Source organism: Gallinula chloropus (genome assembly GCF_964237585.1).
Source record: "Gallinula chloropus genome assembly, chromosome: Z".
In the NCBI taxonomy this organism is placed as follows: Eukaryota; Metazoa; Chordata; class Aves; order Gruiformes; family Rallidae; genus Gallinula; species Gallinula chloropus.
The window spans coordinates 67,333,759-67,349,912 of record NC_140089.1 but is presented as its reverse complement, the minus strand read 5'-3'; the positions used below and the strand labels follow the sequence as shown (position 1 = coordinate 67,349,912).

General features: G+C 36.5%; 1 protein-coding gene across 1 annotated transcript in view; it reads left to right on the top strand.

Annotated features, from left to right (window-relative positions):
- IPO11 (importin 11) overlaps positions 1-16,154 on the top strand; it is a gene marked incomplete at its 5' end in the record, with an annotated part of 82,038 nt that overhangs the window by 24,879 nt on the left and 41,005 nt on the right. The window contains 10 exons of the mRNA XM_084278664.1: positions 901-1,053; positions 1,307-1,350; positions 2,215-2,305; positions 3,685-3,732; positions 4,375-4,480; positions 8,213-8,339; positions 9,464-9,497; positions 9,677-9,717; positions 10,834-10,950; positions 13,608-13,721. Coding sequence (XP_084134790.1) covers positions 901-1,053; positions 1,307-1,350; positions 2,215-2,305; positions 3,685-3,732; positions 4,375-4,480; positions 8,213-8,339; positions 9,464-9,497; positions 9,677-9,717; positions 10,834-10,950; positions 13,608-13,721 — 875 coding nt within the window. The remainder of the gene's footprint in view (positions 1-900; positions 1,054-1,306; positions 1,351-2,214; positions 2,306-3,684; positions 3,733-4,374; positions 4,481-8,212; positions 8,340-9,463; positions 9,498-9,676; positions 9,718-10,833; positions 10,951-13,607; positions 13,722-16,154) is intronic.

Sequence of the window (16,154 nt, the reverse complement as noted above, 5' to 3'; positions counted from 1 at the left end):
ATCTTCCTACACTGCCATATGGTAATGAAAAGTAGAATTGAGCTGTGTTAAAGCAAAACCAGCCCAAAACCCAATCCTTCCGTGCTACTTTAATACTTGACTAGATGACGATTATCAATCTCTTTCTAAATAAATAAATAAACACTTAATCTTCAGAATGTTGATTTGTTTCAGTGTTATTCCATAATTTCATAATACATTAGAATGTCCTAAGTCCACTGATTATTAACCCTTGCAAAATCTCACAGTTGTGTTGGAATTTTTGAAATAGATGTGTGTTTACTTTTGACAAGAATAACATAGCCTATTCTAGTAAAAGCTACAACAATTGACTATTAGAGAACTGGGTAATTAAAAAAATGGAAAATACATCTTTCCTTATTTCTGACTGATCTATAGAGTTTATGTTGGTTGTATAGCACACAATATTTCCTTTATTGCTGCTTTTTTAATGAATGTTAACTTCTAAGAAACATGGGTTATTTTAGCATTACATTTGGATAAACTCTCTGAATCTGTCAATGAACACTTCTGTATTTTTTTAATTCAGTAATGCTAAACTAAAAAAAACAAAACCAAACCGTCAGGATAAAGTGGGTTTTTTTATCTACATAGTAGCTGAGATGCATTATAAATACGTTGTGAAGCTGTAACAACCCTTCAGTCCCCTACATATTCAAGAATTCTCTCAAAAATAAATGAATTTGGGACTTGAAATTGCTTTAGCAACAGGCTTTCAGATGCTACTCTTTTTTAGTCTGCCATGGAAGTGTGGGTTTTTTTTTTTTTCTCTGGGGATAAGAATTTCTTATCTGCTGTTTTCTTTCTAATTTTACTAGACTACACTTTGATCATTAAGGCACTTAATTGTGATTTGGTACTTTCTATGCTTTATTTCAGATAGCAGTCCTGAAACTCTTGAAGCACATAAGATAAAGACGGCGTTTTTCACGTATCCAACGCTAATGGAAATATGTAGGAGATTAGTCAGTCAGTATTTCCTGCTGACAAAGGAAGAATTAATGATGTGGGAAGAGGACCCAGAAGGCTTCAGTAAGAAAAATGTTGCACAGTTGGTTGCATTACAGATATTGGTATAAGAGTTTCATATCTGCATTGCCTCTACAAATTGCTTGCAGCAATATTGGTGTTTCTATTTTCTGCAGTTTTGTTACATGGACAAATACTGCCTCCTAGAGATTGTTTTCATAACGAGATTTCTCAGTCTATGATATTCACGTATCTAAATACTAAACTTTATTTTAACTATAGTTGAAATAATACTTTTTCCTTTGTGAAATATTAGCTGTGGAAGAGACAGGAGGAGATTCTTGGAAGTACAGTCTCAGAGTAAGTGTTTCAATTTGAATGAAAACCATTCAACCTTTCTGGATGCATTTCTTAATAGCCTTGTAACTAAAAGAGATGATGTTTGGTAGAAAGCTAAGTTCATGCTTTAAAAATCTTTAGTGAAAGAAATTTTATTAGAATTATGATAACGAAGTTAACTTATACATGTTCAAACATACTGAGATAGACTAGCAATTAATCACTTCTCATTCAGAGAGAGAGGAAAAAGGAGTTTGCTTCAGCATTTGTACTGTATAGCAACTAATGGTAATTAAATTCAGAAGGTTCCTGTTCTTCAGACCAGCAACCAATATTAACACTTTTGAGTGTTGGTAGATATGATGAATGAGGAAAGCTTCAGATACATCTACTTAGCATTTTGGGTCAGATCAGAAGCGTGTTGTTACAGTAAATGTCCCAATTATTGCTGCTGTGATTTGCTTTGCAGAGATATCTTGAACTTTATTTTCTGGATTACTTTTATTTTAAAAATAAACACCCCAACCCTGTGTAATTAGAGTGTTCCAAGTGCAAATGGGTATTTAATCTGGATGATTCAATTAGAGCTGATCCAAAAAGAAGCTGTCACATACCTACAGTGTGGTCACTGGCTCCTCAACGCCAGCTGTTTCACCCCACAGATCCATTGTTCTACCACCACAGAATGGGCTGCTACAAATACAGCCATACAAATCTTGCTAGAGTTAAGCATGATGCGTAGTAGGATGAGTGATATTTCATTTAATACTAATTTTGCAGTATATTGCACTGTAGATGACCTTTGGTGTGAAACGTATTTTAGCCAGAAATATATTTTAATTGACTGTTTTGATAGATTCTGAAACAAATACTTTATTTTTTCAGCCATGTACAGAAGTTCTTTTCATTGATATTTTCCATGAATATAATCAGACTCTTACCCCTGTGCTCTTAGAAATGGTCCACAGTCTACAAGGTAAGTCCTTAAAAAAATAAAGAAGCTATAAAATGTTGATTTCTTTGTTCGCTTTTGTCAATTTAAAAGGATGTTACCTTGTGGTACCTAATTTTTTATAGTGCATTTATTCTGTGTTTTTGAAAGGTTACATTAATATTTTAAAATATTAATATTTTAAAATGATTTCTAAATCTACCATAAGGAACATGCAGTGTGTATACAGAAAGAGGAAATCCTCAGGATTCTTTTCATAACTATTTTAGATGACTGACAAAGACTGAGTGACTTGGTTACAGGCATTCCTGAGAATGGTTGACAAACTTAAATTCTGAGGGTTGGTTTTTACTGGGAACTTCCTGTTCAGATGTTGCAAAGCAGTTAATGGTAATTCTGCCTTGTCTTTGCAAAGGCCCTGGGGGAAAAAAAAAATCTTTAAAAGCAAAAGGTGTGGTTATGCTGTCATTTTGAGAAGTATAAAGGACTTTCCAAATCTGAAGAATTTGTTTTAAAAAGTGTTTTTTGTGTATGAAGAAAGACTGAAGTCTTCATAGATTGGGAAACAATTCAAGTTTTCACCCCCAAGCTGAGTTTTATGCTGCTTAGGAAAGATAACGGGTGGTAGCTGACACTTTGGTTTCCCTGTCATTTTAGCTTACGTTGTTTCCCCAGGTTGTATCTTACCTGACTTATATCTGACCTTACCAAAATTGATCTGTATGTTCTGTTGAGTAGAAATAACTACTAATTTTATGAGAGTGGTTTCTGTCTTCAGAGAATCTCTTCATAAAATACTTCCTGTACATAAGTTTCAGGGTGTCTGTCCTGTCCTACTGGGAATGGTTAAGGGTTCCTTACAACAGAGTTAGCAGTAACTTTGTTTTCCAAGAATTACTGCAGTTAATGCTGCCATGCTAAAAGGTGTACACACACACATTCTTAATGTTTTCTCCTCAAGCCTCTGGTAGCCATTTCTAGATGTTTTTGTGTTTAGAGTTACTGTGGAAGTACTAGACAACATTGGAAACATTAATTCCCTAAGATTTTGGAAAATTTTTGCTTATACCTTGTAAGTACGCATGCACACATCTATGAAGTATATGATCTAGTTCTAGAACTGTGCATGGCAACGATACCATGTGGATGATAGTCTTAAGTAATTTCTGGGGTTTAAGTCTGTTCATTTAAAATACATGCTTCAGACACATCCATTGCAGAGACTTGATTTTAGTGTATTCACTGAAGAAAGTATTGAAATGGAAATAAATGAACTTGTTGAATAAAACAAAAATAGCAAAGCAGTCATAATTCACAGCACGCTTATTTAGAATTCTAAAGTGCAAAGTTGATTGTTTTCTTTTAGTTACATTTTTTTCCTCTATTTTAACTCTGACTTGTAGGATCTACCAACATGGAAGACACCAGTGCTATACTGATCAAAGATGCCGGTAAATTGAATTTCCTTTACCTTTGAAGTAACAGAGCCACTTTTGTGTATGTGCTTTACTACTTAAATATGTGAATAATTTGCAAGGGATTTCTTTAAGACATTTGGAAAGGAGGACCTAAATCCTGTTTCTTCTTGCACTTAATGTCAGTCTTCACTTTCTGAAATGCTTATGTAAAAAAAAAAAAGCTTTTTTTCAGCTTTGTGAAAAAACCCTTAGACAATCTCTGTTACTGTCCAGTCCTTTCCTCTCTGCACATAAATGAGCTACAGTGTTTCCATGGAGATACTCTGTCCATTTTACAAGTAAGGAGATGTAATGGCAAAAGAAAGTAATTTTCTAAGACCTGTGATGGAACCATTCTTGAAGTCGAAATAAGATCTTAATTGTTCTTATGGCTATTAACTGTATTTCAAGAGTCTGTATTTTCTTCTCTAATAACTTTAACAAAAATTTCATGCATTGTTCCCTTCCTCAGGTTCTGATAATAATTTTTCTTCAGAAAGATATGCTTTAGTTTTGTTTTCTGTATTATATTCAGGTTATCTAAACTGTCATTTGAAACATAAATCAGCCTGGCTACTTAATATTACAAATGAAAAATGTAAACAAACAATAAGTATAGCTATTGTTTTTCCCCAGTGTATAATGCAGTTGGACTTGCTGCTTATGAACTATTTGATAGCGTGGATTTTGATCAGTGGTTTAAAAATCAACTATTGGCAGAACTACAGGTTCCTCATGACAGGTAAACACCTTGATTTGTTATGTCTTCATATTTAAATAACTGCTATTACAAATCTGGTGAGATACAATGTGTAATAATTGCAGATTTGGAAATGAATATATAAACATATCCATTATATTAGCAGAGATATGAAATGCATGTAGATAACTGACACAGTCACAGAAATGAGTGTTCATGACCGTTTCTGTTTAAATTACTGTTTGGTGGGTACTTCCAGTTTTTTGTAAGATTATTGTAACTACATCCTCTTCCATGTATTTGAGTTGACTGAATTTTCGCAGGGCAAATACCATTGCTCATTTATAGAAAGATGTTCAGGCCACCTGAACCCCCGAGACCTTTAGACAGCAAAGTCCAGCTGAAATACATGGAAGTAATCACAACACAAATATAGCTTAGCCAAAACAGTGATTTGTTCTTCTCTACTAAATTAAATACAAGCTCTCTGTAGCTCTTTTCACTTAATTTTGCCAGCGATAAAGTGAGGAAGTAAGAGTTTTGGTTGAATTTAAAGTGAACAATTACAGGCTGGTTCTACATCATGAGTATTATATAGCCCATTTGCTGTGGGTTTCTGTTCTCAGCAAGGTGCTCTTTACTTGGATGGCCCTTGCATGAGCGCCTTTCTTTTGTTCAGTAGATATCATAGGGTATTTTGAAAACTGATTTTGGCATCTGAGTACAGAGAGCTGGCTAGATGATGTTCCTCCCTTTTCTTCAAACTGTCACTCTTCCCTCAGGGGAAGAATGGTGGCTCCTCATCACATGAATTCCCACTAACCCTTTGACACTGAATAAGAATCTCCACTATTTTTTTAATCTGTCACTGGCAGACCCTAATGTCCTTTGAAGAACTTCACTATTTTTTTTCTGCATTTCAACTTCATTTTATATGATTCTTATCTGGAATAGAAACTAATTTGTTTGCTAATATCCCTGGGAGCTATGATAAATTGTAAATTGTTTTCTATAATGAGTTGCCACCCAGCCTTTTTAATTTCCAAATGCCAGTTATAAATACGGATATAGTTCAATTTCTATGGAAGTGCTTTTTGTTACAATGTATTTTTAAAAACACTAAATTCTACACTTTGGGATGCATTGCTTCACTTTAGAGTCACAGAAAAACTGCCACAGTTTACCTGGTGTTTCCTAATGTTTTTATTCTTAGTCATCCTTTTTTTTTGTGTGTGTGTGTGATCTCAACTGCAACTTGCTGTGTACCTGTAGCCAAGCACCTTAGTCATTAGACTAAATGTCAGAAGAGCAGGAAAAAATGAGAAGTCTTGCATATATGAGTGACTGTTGTTGTGTGGCATCAGCACCAATCTCTGAATAGAACTGCCATTGTATTTGCTGGCTTTGACATTTTTATTATATTTGCCCATATAGCGTAAGTAAAACTGACAAAAGTCTTCTATGGTTGATATAGTTGCATTTATAGTAGGGAAGACAACTGCATTAACCATTTGGTAGGCATGTGTGATATCCCAGGATGAAATTCCTGTGGCTGTAGAAGCTTGTAGTAGAAGTCCTCCAGAAGTTCGAAGCCTTGTTTGCTTGAACTACTTCCACTGCCAGCATCACTGGAAACATCCACGGCAACAAAGGCGAGAGTGTTACTGTGCAAATGTTCAGATAAAGTGGATTGGAGTATATGATCAACAGAATGTGTGCCAAGGTGACTAGTATGCTTGTTCACAAGCTGGTTCATGCTGGGGATACAAGCCTGTGTCCTGTGAGGAGTGACATGAAGCTTGTTGTGTTTCGTGTTCTTTGAATGTGTTGTTTTCTGTTGACAGTCATGACCATAGTAGAAGGACAAATACGGGATGAATGAAAAATTATTCCTAAAGGTTTTTAGGAACATTGCATTGCCACATTTATCACTTACCATAATACTTACTTTTGTACTAAGAAAGAAGCAGCTCATCTGTAATATGAAAGTATCCCTAGGAGTTAGGGATAGTCTTTTTCAATAATTTTGATCTTAAAACAACTTTTCCTGCTGAGACAAAGTATTGATACGTAGTACTTCGGTATCAAGTAAGATACTTGAATGCTGGAATGCTGTTCAGACTGGTTGAAGCACAGTTCCTCTGTGCATTTGTAGAGAAGCTGCCTTATGTTGGAATATGGTCACTGTTCCCATGTGAGCATTAGGTGTATTGGGATCAATTTGCTTATACTTAGGCAGTGCGTGCTCTTAATGTAAAAGCTAATGATGTTTTAAGTGGTGAGCTTTACTCAGAAGAAAATGTAGAAATGCAGAATGGTATGACTGTTTGTGGTAGGACCTCAAAAATGAGTGACTGGGCAAAAGAATTGCCAGGAACTTAAGTCTTTTTAAAAAAACCCAACCTTCTCTACTGCTACCCCCCTAGACTCAAAGGCATGCAGGTTTTTATTTATATTCTTTCTCTGTGTTTGGTAAAGTTGCAGGTAGGATGTGTAGACTGTACAACAGGTATCACTTGACCTGAAAACTCTTGGTGTCAGTAGGCAGTTGTACTTACATAATTGAAAATTTTTCTTTGTGCCACTGGTTTGAGGACTATCCAACACCAATCTCAAGAAAAAGGCCTTAATTATTTAATATGTTGATTTTGACAAGTTTATGTGTTAGGCAGGAACATTCTATGAGCAGGAAAAGTATCATCACAGCTTCTGGAACAAATAGGAATGTTTTAGTAAGGCAACATTGTGTGTAAGTCATTCTTCGTCATGGGTTGTTCATGCTTCAGTGTCACTTGGTCAAACTCAAGTAACACTGTTATTTCTCCATAGCTTTGTGTCTCATATGCTGCTTTACTACTTCTGTGTTTTGTGAGGCTGTGCTTTGTTAATTACAGTTGTCAGAATGCTTAATATGTTTATTATTTAATCTTTATTAAATATAAAGAAGCTTCAGTAACTTCAATTTAAATTACTGCCTTGATGGTTTACAAGGCAGAAGTTCATCAAATGAAAAATACATTTAGGATCAGGCAAAATAATTTGTTACTTAATTTGGTGAACAGGGTTCATCTTGCCTATCTTTATATAGTCTGCCAAGTTAAGCGTTTCAATTCCTGATCAGCTTTTATGATCATTGGAGAAAAGTAGCATCTCTACAGAATGCTTTTCTTAGTCATTGTTAGGCAGTTCAGCTCGTTGCGCTGGTTCTTTCTGACTTCCCATTGACTCCAAAGTTGTTTGCTTTGTGCCCTTGTTGCTGCAGTAGTGCGAGATTAGGCACCCCCAGTTCCTTCTGAGAATAATTTTAGACTGATGGCATGAAATACTCTGGCAGTTGCGGTAATGCAGTACTTGTTTGCATTTTTACATTGTATCTGACCTAAAAGTTTGAGCATAAAAGGAATGTCAAGCAAATTGTTGGAAAGCAGTAGGTGTCAGGATGGCAGTAATAAATATAATTTATTTTTAGTTTCTTGTTTTGTGCAGAGTAAGCTGTATCTCTAGTGAGACCTTCAAGGTTCATTTATTTAGGATGAAAGATTTCTTTTTAGACTAAGTTGGTGTTTTCAGAGCCTTCCAGTGCAGAATTTTGAAGGAAAAAGATGTTTTTTTCATTAATGTTCAAAAGTAGGTCTTGACAAACTAAATATATTAAGATTTGTTTTGGGGAATAATGTTTTCCTGGAGATGCTTAGATTTCTTTTTCTTCAAAATATTCTAGAACAGCATGTATAGTGAGTTAAAAGGTACCATTTTTTTCCACTCACTTTTAAGATACAAACCAATACGTCGACGAGTAATTTGGCTGATCGGGCAGTGGATTTCTGTAAAATTCAAATCAGATTTGAGACCTATGCTATACGAGGCAATTCGCAACTTGCTTCAAGACCAGGACTTAGTGGTAAGTGCAAATAAGTAATGTTTTTGATTACACATCTGTTCGGTAAACACAGGCAAAATATAAATAGCATACTTTATATAAACTTAATTGGGAACTTTGTAACATCACACCTGAGAGTCTGTCGTGTCTTGCAGAAGATAATCTGTTGGGAAGTTGTGGGGGTGTTTAGTTGTGGGGGTTTTGAACGGTAAGGTCAAAGACATGAAACAAGCCCTTAAGATTTTCAGTAGGTGGAAAATGAATGGCAACAGCAGCAGTCTGTTCTATGTAAGAAGGCTGTGAAGTGTCTTGAAATAATTTATAAATACATGAACACTTTATGTAGATAGAACGGGGTTATTCTGTGAGTAGTCCCTGCAGTACACAGTATTATTTAAGCATCAAAATAGTTATCTGCTGCCAGAATTTGATAAATGACACAGTTTTCTAAGCTTGTTGAGTACAATTCTGTGTTTTTTAAGCTGCAACTTAAGTTTACCAGCAGGTGAGGCTCAGTTGAGAGGTGGATTTTGCAATTGTTTCTGTTATTTTTAAACAAACAGACCTAGCACCCATGAAAGAAAATAACCCTAGTTTTAGTTTATTAGTTAAATATTAGTGATTGTCAGTCATAAGTTTATTTCTGTGATTCCAGGCAGATTTAGCAGAGCAGGGTGTGTTTCTGTGTCAACACTGTAACTGTTTTCAGCTAATACGTTCTGAGCATCTGAACATCTACCAGGGAAGGACATACTAACTTGTTGCGTTTATTTGAATCTCTGGTTTTTTTTGGGTAACAGCAAGCCATGAGAGAATCCCAACTTAAATTCCTTTTCAATTGCAAGAGTTCTTATTACAGGCTAGGTAACTTTGTGTAATTCTGTCTTGATCATCTTGATCTTCATGAAGGTTTAGCTTAAGTAGTTTCTTCAGCTGCTACTTTTAGCCATACCAAATAAACTACAAAGGATACTAAAATGAAAGCAAATGAAAATGTTGAACTGACTACACTTCTTAAAGCATGATGGAATACAGAGAATGATTTAATTGCCAAAACAGTAACTGGTTTTGTGTTGTCACATGTTACAGTGGTAATGAAAATGTTGAATGGATTTGTGTGACACTTCTTAACTTTTCTCTCTCAGGTCCGTATTGAGACAGCTACGACACTGAAGTTAAATATCCTTCTGTTGGCATAGATTTTTGATTAGCTCTTAATTCAGTTACTGGAACATAAGCAATTTTGAACTTACTACCAAATGCTTCACATTGTTTTTTGTGTATCTGTGGAGTATTTGCTTATTTTGAGTCTTACATCAGTCTGTCATCTGTGTTGTTTTTCCTTAATGGTTGTTTACCTGTAGATGACTTTGAGTTCAGAACTGACCAGTTCTTACCGGTAAGAGTATTCATATGGTATATTCCTATGAGCAGACAAATTCATAGAGGAAAGCATGAAAAAAGTTTCCAATTTCATTTTAAACCAGACAATTTACTGTGTATGTTTTACTTCAGATTTTTTGGGGGGGGAGGGGAGAGGTGTGTGTTTTTTAAATTTTTATTTGGTTGGGTTTTTTTAAGTCTTCATGGGCCGAATGTAAAGACTCATACTGCTCCTGTTAAGGTTGCTAACATGCAATACACAGACAGACAATCCAATGTCTTTCAGTATTATGACTTAAAGCATCGTAGCATTGAGTTTAGTACTATATAAACTGTGTCTTACCAGATGATTGTTTTCTTTATTTTATGCTAAGACAATATGAATGTTGTCTTTAAAAAAAAAAAAGTCTCCACACCTATGTGACTTTGCAGTGTGCTTGTTTCACACAGCAGTTTCCAACCTGCTTTTGACACAAATAATAAATATATGTGTGTGGTTAAAATAGTGCCTTTAAAACATAGACTTTCTTGGTCTCTTGAATTTGTGTTCTTTACAGTGGTCATTATTGTTGTCACTTAGTAAACAATTAAATGTTAACTATAATTACAGCAAAGATTTATTTTGATTGCTCCAATTTAGCATGTGCTTTTTCTTCTCATTTGGTTATTACTTCCATGTTAATCGCAACTTTTGAGAGCAAACAAAACAAAAATAGAGAGTGCATCTAAACTGTAAACACTGGAGTTAACGTACATTTTTTCAGTAAATTTTATCCACTGACCAAAAAGCTGTGAGACTGTACCTTTGCTTTACCCCTAAGAAAACATTTCTCCCAGAACTATACAGTATTTTGTCTGGGAAGTCATGTTTGCACTTACAAAATGTGAAAATTATGTATGTTTAAAATGATCCCATTTGAATTGTTATGTGAAAGTATAAGGGGTTTTTTATCTTGTTTATACAGTGTTTGGCTGGTAAGCATTTTTCTATATGAAAGAGTAACATTTTGTACACCTTGTTAAGCATCTTTCAGTGTTCATTGATATCTTGTAAGCATACAGTAAAATCACATTTTCTGTTAAATAATTATGGTTTGTTGGTCTAACTTGTGGCTCTTTGTTTTTCTTGTAGTATCTAGAATCCATGTTCACACTGCTCTTTCAGCTACTTCAGGAAGTAACACAATGTGACACCAAAATGCATGTTCTTCACGTTCTGTCTTGTGTGATTGAAAGAGTCAATATGCAGGTATTTTTTTATTATAGATTTCACTGTTAGCTTGGTATTAAGAATACAGAGGAGGACTCAACATTTTTGGCTTATACAAAAATAGCACAAAAATGTCATCGATTAGTAGACTGAGCTTTGTATTAAATATGCAGAGGAGTACTTGATGTTTTTGGCTCATACAAAAATAGCACAGAAATGTCACAAATTAATAGACCAGTTATAGTTATGATAGATGTCTGCATTGTTTGCATTATGTGGTTCTTTTTTTCCACTTTTCAGATCCCTTATCTTTTGTGTAAAATGTTCTTACTCAGTTACTAATTCCTTTCATAGAACCACAGAATGACTAGGTTGGAAAAGACCTTTAAGATTGAGTCCAACTGTACCTGCCTTCTTCTAAACCATATCTCTAACTACCTGATCTACCCGTCTTTTAAACATGTCCAGGAATGGTGACTCATCCACCTCCCTGGGCAGCCTGTTCCACATCTTGGCAACAATTTCATTATTTAGTATATTTCTTTATTTAATCTTATTTCAGACTGCAGAAGGACTTTCAATGCTTACCTGTTGTGATTTCCCGTGTCCAAAATCCAGATCTTGGGAAGTATTTTATATCCAGGGTCTTTGGAACTGCAGAGAGGTGCTAGGAAAAGACTGTACACCAATATGGTTACAAGCAATCAGTTCACTTTATTAGAACCGGCTGCTGTTTAAGTACCCTTTCAAAGGAGATGTCATAATTGCTTCACACATAGTTAGGGGTCAGGAAAAGGAGGGGGGAAAAGGCCATCTACATAGTATCAGGTTTCTATCACCACAGTGGAATTTCTAAGTACAAAGGGCTGTTTTGCGAGCAGGGCTGCAGTGAGATGTAACTATGGCCTTGATCAGGTAGCCAAGTGCCCACACTTACCAATACCTTCTCTTTGCTTATTTTCTTTTTTTAATTGTAGTTTATTCTGATTTTCTCATCTTAGATCTGAAGTATTATTTTATTAGATCTTACATGTTGAAAGATACATTTTAGGGGACAAAATGCATCACAGTTGTAGGGACTCTGCACTTAAATTTAAAATCTTTCATTGGTGCTGGTATGGATGATGGTTACTTGTTGTCGTGGTTTCACCCCATCTGAGAGCCAAGATCCACGCAGCTGCCTGCTCCTTAAAGGAAAAGAGCAGGGAAAAGGGAAGGGGGTGGGGGGAGAGGCAAGGGAAGAGAAAAGGAAGGGGCAAATAACCCCAAAACCAAGAAATAAGAGGCCAGTGGGTTGGGATAAGGATAGTTTACTAAGATAACAGAAAGATACAATGTAACAATACTAACAGGACTTCAAAGCAAAATATATGAAGCTGTTGATACACAATGCAGTTTCTCACCAAACCACACAACTCAGGCCGTGCCACCCAGAGCCGTCCCAGAACCCGACCGTCCCCCAAGAACCGCGCGTCCCGGAGCCGCCCTCGGCCTTCCTCCCGTCAGCCCCCGATATCCTGGGCAGGACGTAACTGGCGTGGAATACTCTCTTTGGTCAGTTGGGTCACCTGTCCTGGCTTCGCCCCTCCTTTCTCATGAAGAGCTGAGACAGTCCTTGACTGTCTGACAGCAACTAGAAACATCAGGGTGTTATCAGCAGTACTCCCATTTTAACACTCAAACACAGCATTCCATCTGCTGTTACAAATGAATTTAACTCCATCTTGACCAAAACCAGGACACTTGTACAGTGGCACTTCTTGACTGCATGAAAAATGTCAAGTTTGCATTAAGAGTTTTGAGTACTTCCTTCTTAGTATTAAAAGTATATGCTTCAGAGTATACATAAAGAAACTGAAGATGTTTTGACAGAATAAAGAAATGAATTGCTGACTGGTTTTATCTTCAGGCTTGTGGTTGTTGTTATTTTTTTCCTTGCAGTATTACTGTAATAAGGACAGAGATAACATGGTTTTGAGCTTAACTCCCCTTTCTACAAGTAATCCTGCCTGAGAGCCAAACAGAGCTTTACAAATTGTCCCTTGTAGGAAAAGTCAACACAACAGGAGATTTCCCTGCGTTTTAGATCATCTAGAGAAGCAGAAGAAGAAAACAAGTTGAGAAAGAACCTTTGAATCTTTTTGGGTTAATTCCTAATTATATACTTCAGGAGACAAATAGATTAGCCCTTTAGTATTGTAGTAGAGCATCTTAGAAAAAATTTAGGTTGGGGCACACCTCTGGAGGTTATTTAGTCCAGTCCCTGCTCAAACAGTGGATAGTTTCAGATGCTATTCAGCATTATTTTTCTTCTAGTGGATCTGCTTCTGGTTGTCTTAAAGGAAACTGTTATTTAGGAATCTCTTATAAGTGGACAATATATTAATATGAAAATATCTCTGGTTATGGATTGAAGTATTTTTTGTGTTCTGTTTACTGTTTGAGCCTGATTGCCATGCACAAATGTTATCATAAATAATATGTTTTTTCAAGCCACTGTGCAGTTTGAAGTTAATTTAGTCACACATAGTATGGAATATGGTGTTTTTAGGAAGGGGAACAAGGAGTAAATTAAAGCAAACTCTGTATTTTTGCTGTGACAGAAACAGTTCCTGAATATTTCAGAAATTAAGCTTGGGATGAGTTGATAGCCTTGTTTCACACACTAAGAAATAAATCTGTGTTCTCAACTTCAGATACGACCATATGTTGGATGCTTGGTTCAGTATTTACCACTCCTTTGGAAACAGAGTGAGGAGCACAATATGCTGCGGTGTGCCATCCTAACCACCCTCATCCATCTCGTGCAGGTATGGGGTCGGAATCACATAAAAGTTGTCTTTTACCTCCTCCTCCTCAGACATACCTAGATGTTCTCTATCTCTGTGTATAGATATTTGGATAGAATTCGTGTGTATTCTCAAAACTAAATAAATCTAGGTAAATTTTGGTTCCAGCTTTTGCCATGTAACACTAACAGCTATGTTGACCAACACTGTATGTAAACAGAAGTTGCTGGTAACTGGAGTCAGAGAAATGAGTTTTGACCTTTTAGGATCACTTCGATTAAAAAAGATTTTTAAGATACCATGTCCAGTTGTTAACCTAGCACTGCCAAGTCCACCACCAAACTGTGTCCATAAGTGCCACATCTGTATGTCTTCCAGGGATGGTGACTCAACCACTTTGCTGGGCAGCCTCTTCCATTAATTGACAACCCTTCCATTGAAAGAATTTCTCCTGATATCCAATCTAAACCTCCTATGGTGAACACTTGAGGCCATTTCTTTTTGTCCTGCTGCTTGTTTTTACTTATGAGAAGAGATTGGCACCCACCTGGATAAAACCTCCTTTTTGGTAGTTTTAGAGAGCAAATAAGGTCTCCCCTCCGGCTTTTTTTTTTCCTCCAGGCAGAGCACCAACAGTTTCCTCAGCTGCTCCTCACAGGACTTTTTCTCTAGACCCTTCACCATCTTCATTGTCCTTCTGGACATGCTCCAGCACCTCAATGTCTGTCTTATAGTGAGGGGCCAAAACTGAACACGGTACTCGGAAATGCGGCCTCACCAGCACAGGGGGATGATCACTGCCCTAGTCCTGCTGGCCATGCTATTTCTGATACAAACCAGGATGCTGTTGGCCTTCTTGGCTGCCCTGATGGCTTATGTTTAGCTGGCTGTAGATCAACACCCCAAGGTGCTTTCCCACTGGGTAGCCTTCCAGCTTCTCTTCCCAAGGCCTATAGCATTGCATGGGGCTGGTGTGACACAAGGACAGGATCTAGCACTAAACCTTGTTGAACCTCATGCAGCTGGCCTTGGTTCATCAATCCAGCCTGTCTAGATCTCTCTGTAGAGCCTTTCTGCACTCCAGATCAACCCATGGTATCTTATGCAAACATGCTGAGGGTACGCTTGATCCCCTTGTCCAGCTTATTGTTAAAGATATTAGAGAACTGGACTCAGTACTGAGCCCTGGTGAACACCACTTGTGACTGGATGTAACTCCAAGCTATAAGCGGCTAGCTTTTCCAGGAGAATGCTGTGGGAAATGGTGTCAAAGGCTTTACCAAAGTCTGTGATGGCAACATCAGTAGCCTTTCCCTCATCTACTAAGTGGGTCACCTTGTTGTAGAGGGAGATCAGGTTGGTCAAGCAGAACCTGCCTTTCATACTGGCTGTGCCTGAAGACCTGATTGTTCTGTGTGCATCATATGATGGCAGTGAAGATGATCTGCTTGGGTGGTTTTGATTTTTGATGGTAATTTGTCTTTTCTGTTTTTTTGTACACTTGTACAATAAATTCCCTAGTTCTTCTAGAGGCAGAGAATTTTGAAAGCCTATAGAAATTACTAGCTGCTTGCTTTATTCAGAGAGAATAGTTAAAACTGCATTTTTAATCAGTAAAGGAAAAGCTCTTGGTATAATTAAATACTTATTTAAGTTGAAATATTTAGAAATACCTTTGGTGTTTGCAGTAAAAATGCAAATAACATAATTTCTTCTGGAGAAAAGTTTGACCAAAAAAAATACATGCTTATGTTGCAGGATCCCTGCTATTAAGCACTTTAACAGTGACTGTATGCCATCCCACCTTCTCCAATCCCTACATCTCACAAAAGGTGTTGTTAGACGAGCAAAGATCAAGAGAAGTGCTTCTAGGATGTAGAGCAGTGTCCATACAGCAACAGACAGAATATGCAGGCAATCTTGCCTGTTAACTAGAATAATCCCTAAGATAATAGCGATGTAGACATTAACAATAGAGAAAAAGTGGAAGGGGAATGACTAGACATTAAAACTAAAGGAAAAATTAGTTATTTTAATAGTGCAGTTTGTTAAGTCAAAGAGAAAATGTATTTTCACAATAACTTATTGTCACTACCCCCCATGGAAGACTTCAAAGCATCAAATATTTTTTTAAGTTAACAGTTTCCAAATACAGTCATTATGCAAAAATCAGCATTCAACTAGCCTCAGTTCTCCTAGGTACTAAGACTACAGTATTGCACTACAGTAATACTTCATTTCTTTTAGGATTAAATTTATGGTTAGCTTTTACAGTTATCTTTAGCTTATCTTTAAAAATCAGGTTTTCTTATTAAATGCTGAAAATTCTTCACTCTTCATTGTTGGGAGGACAGCCATCAGTATGTGAATCTGTGTAGCAAAGAAAAGAAACCCTTCTGATTTTTAGAGTATGTCGAAAGATTTAGTATGTGGTAAGGTCCAAAGAATAATTAC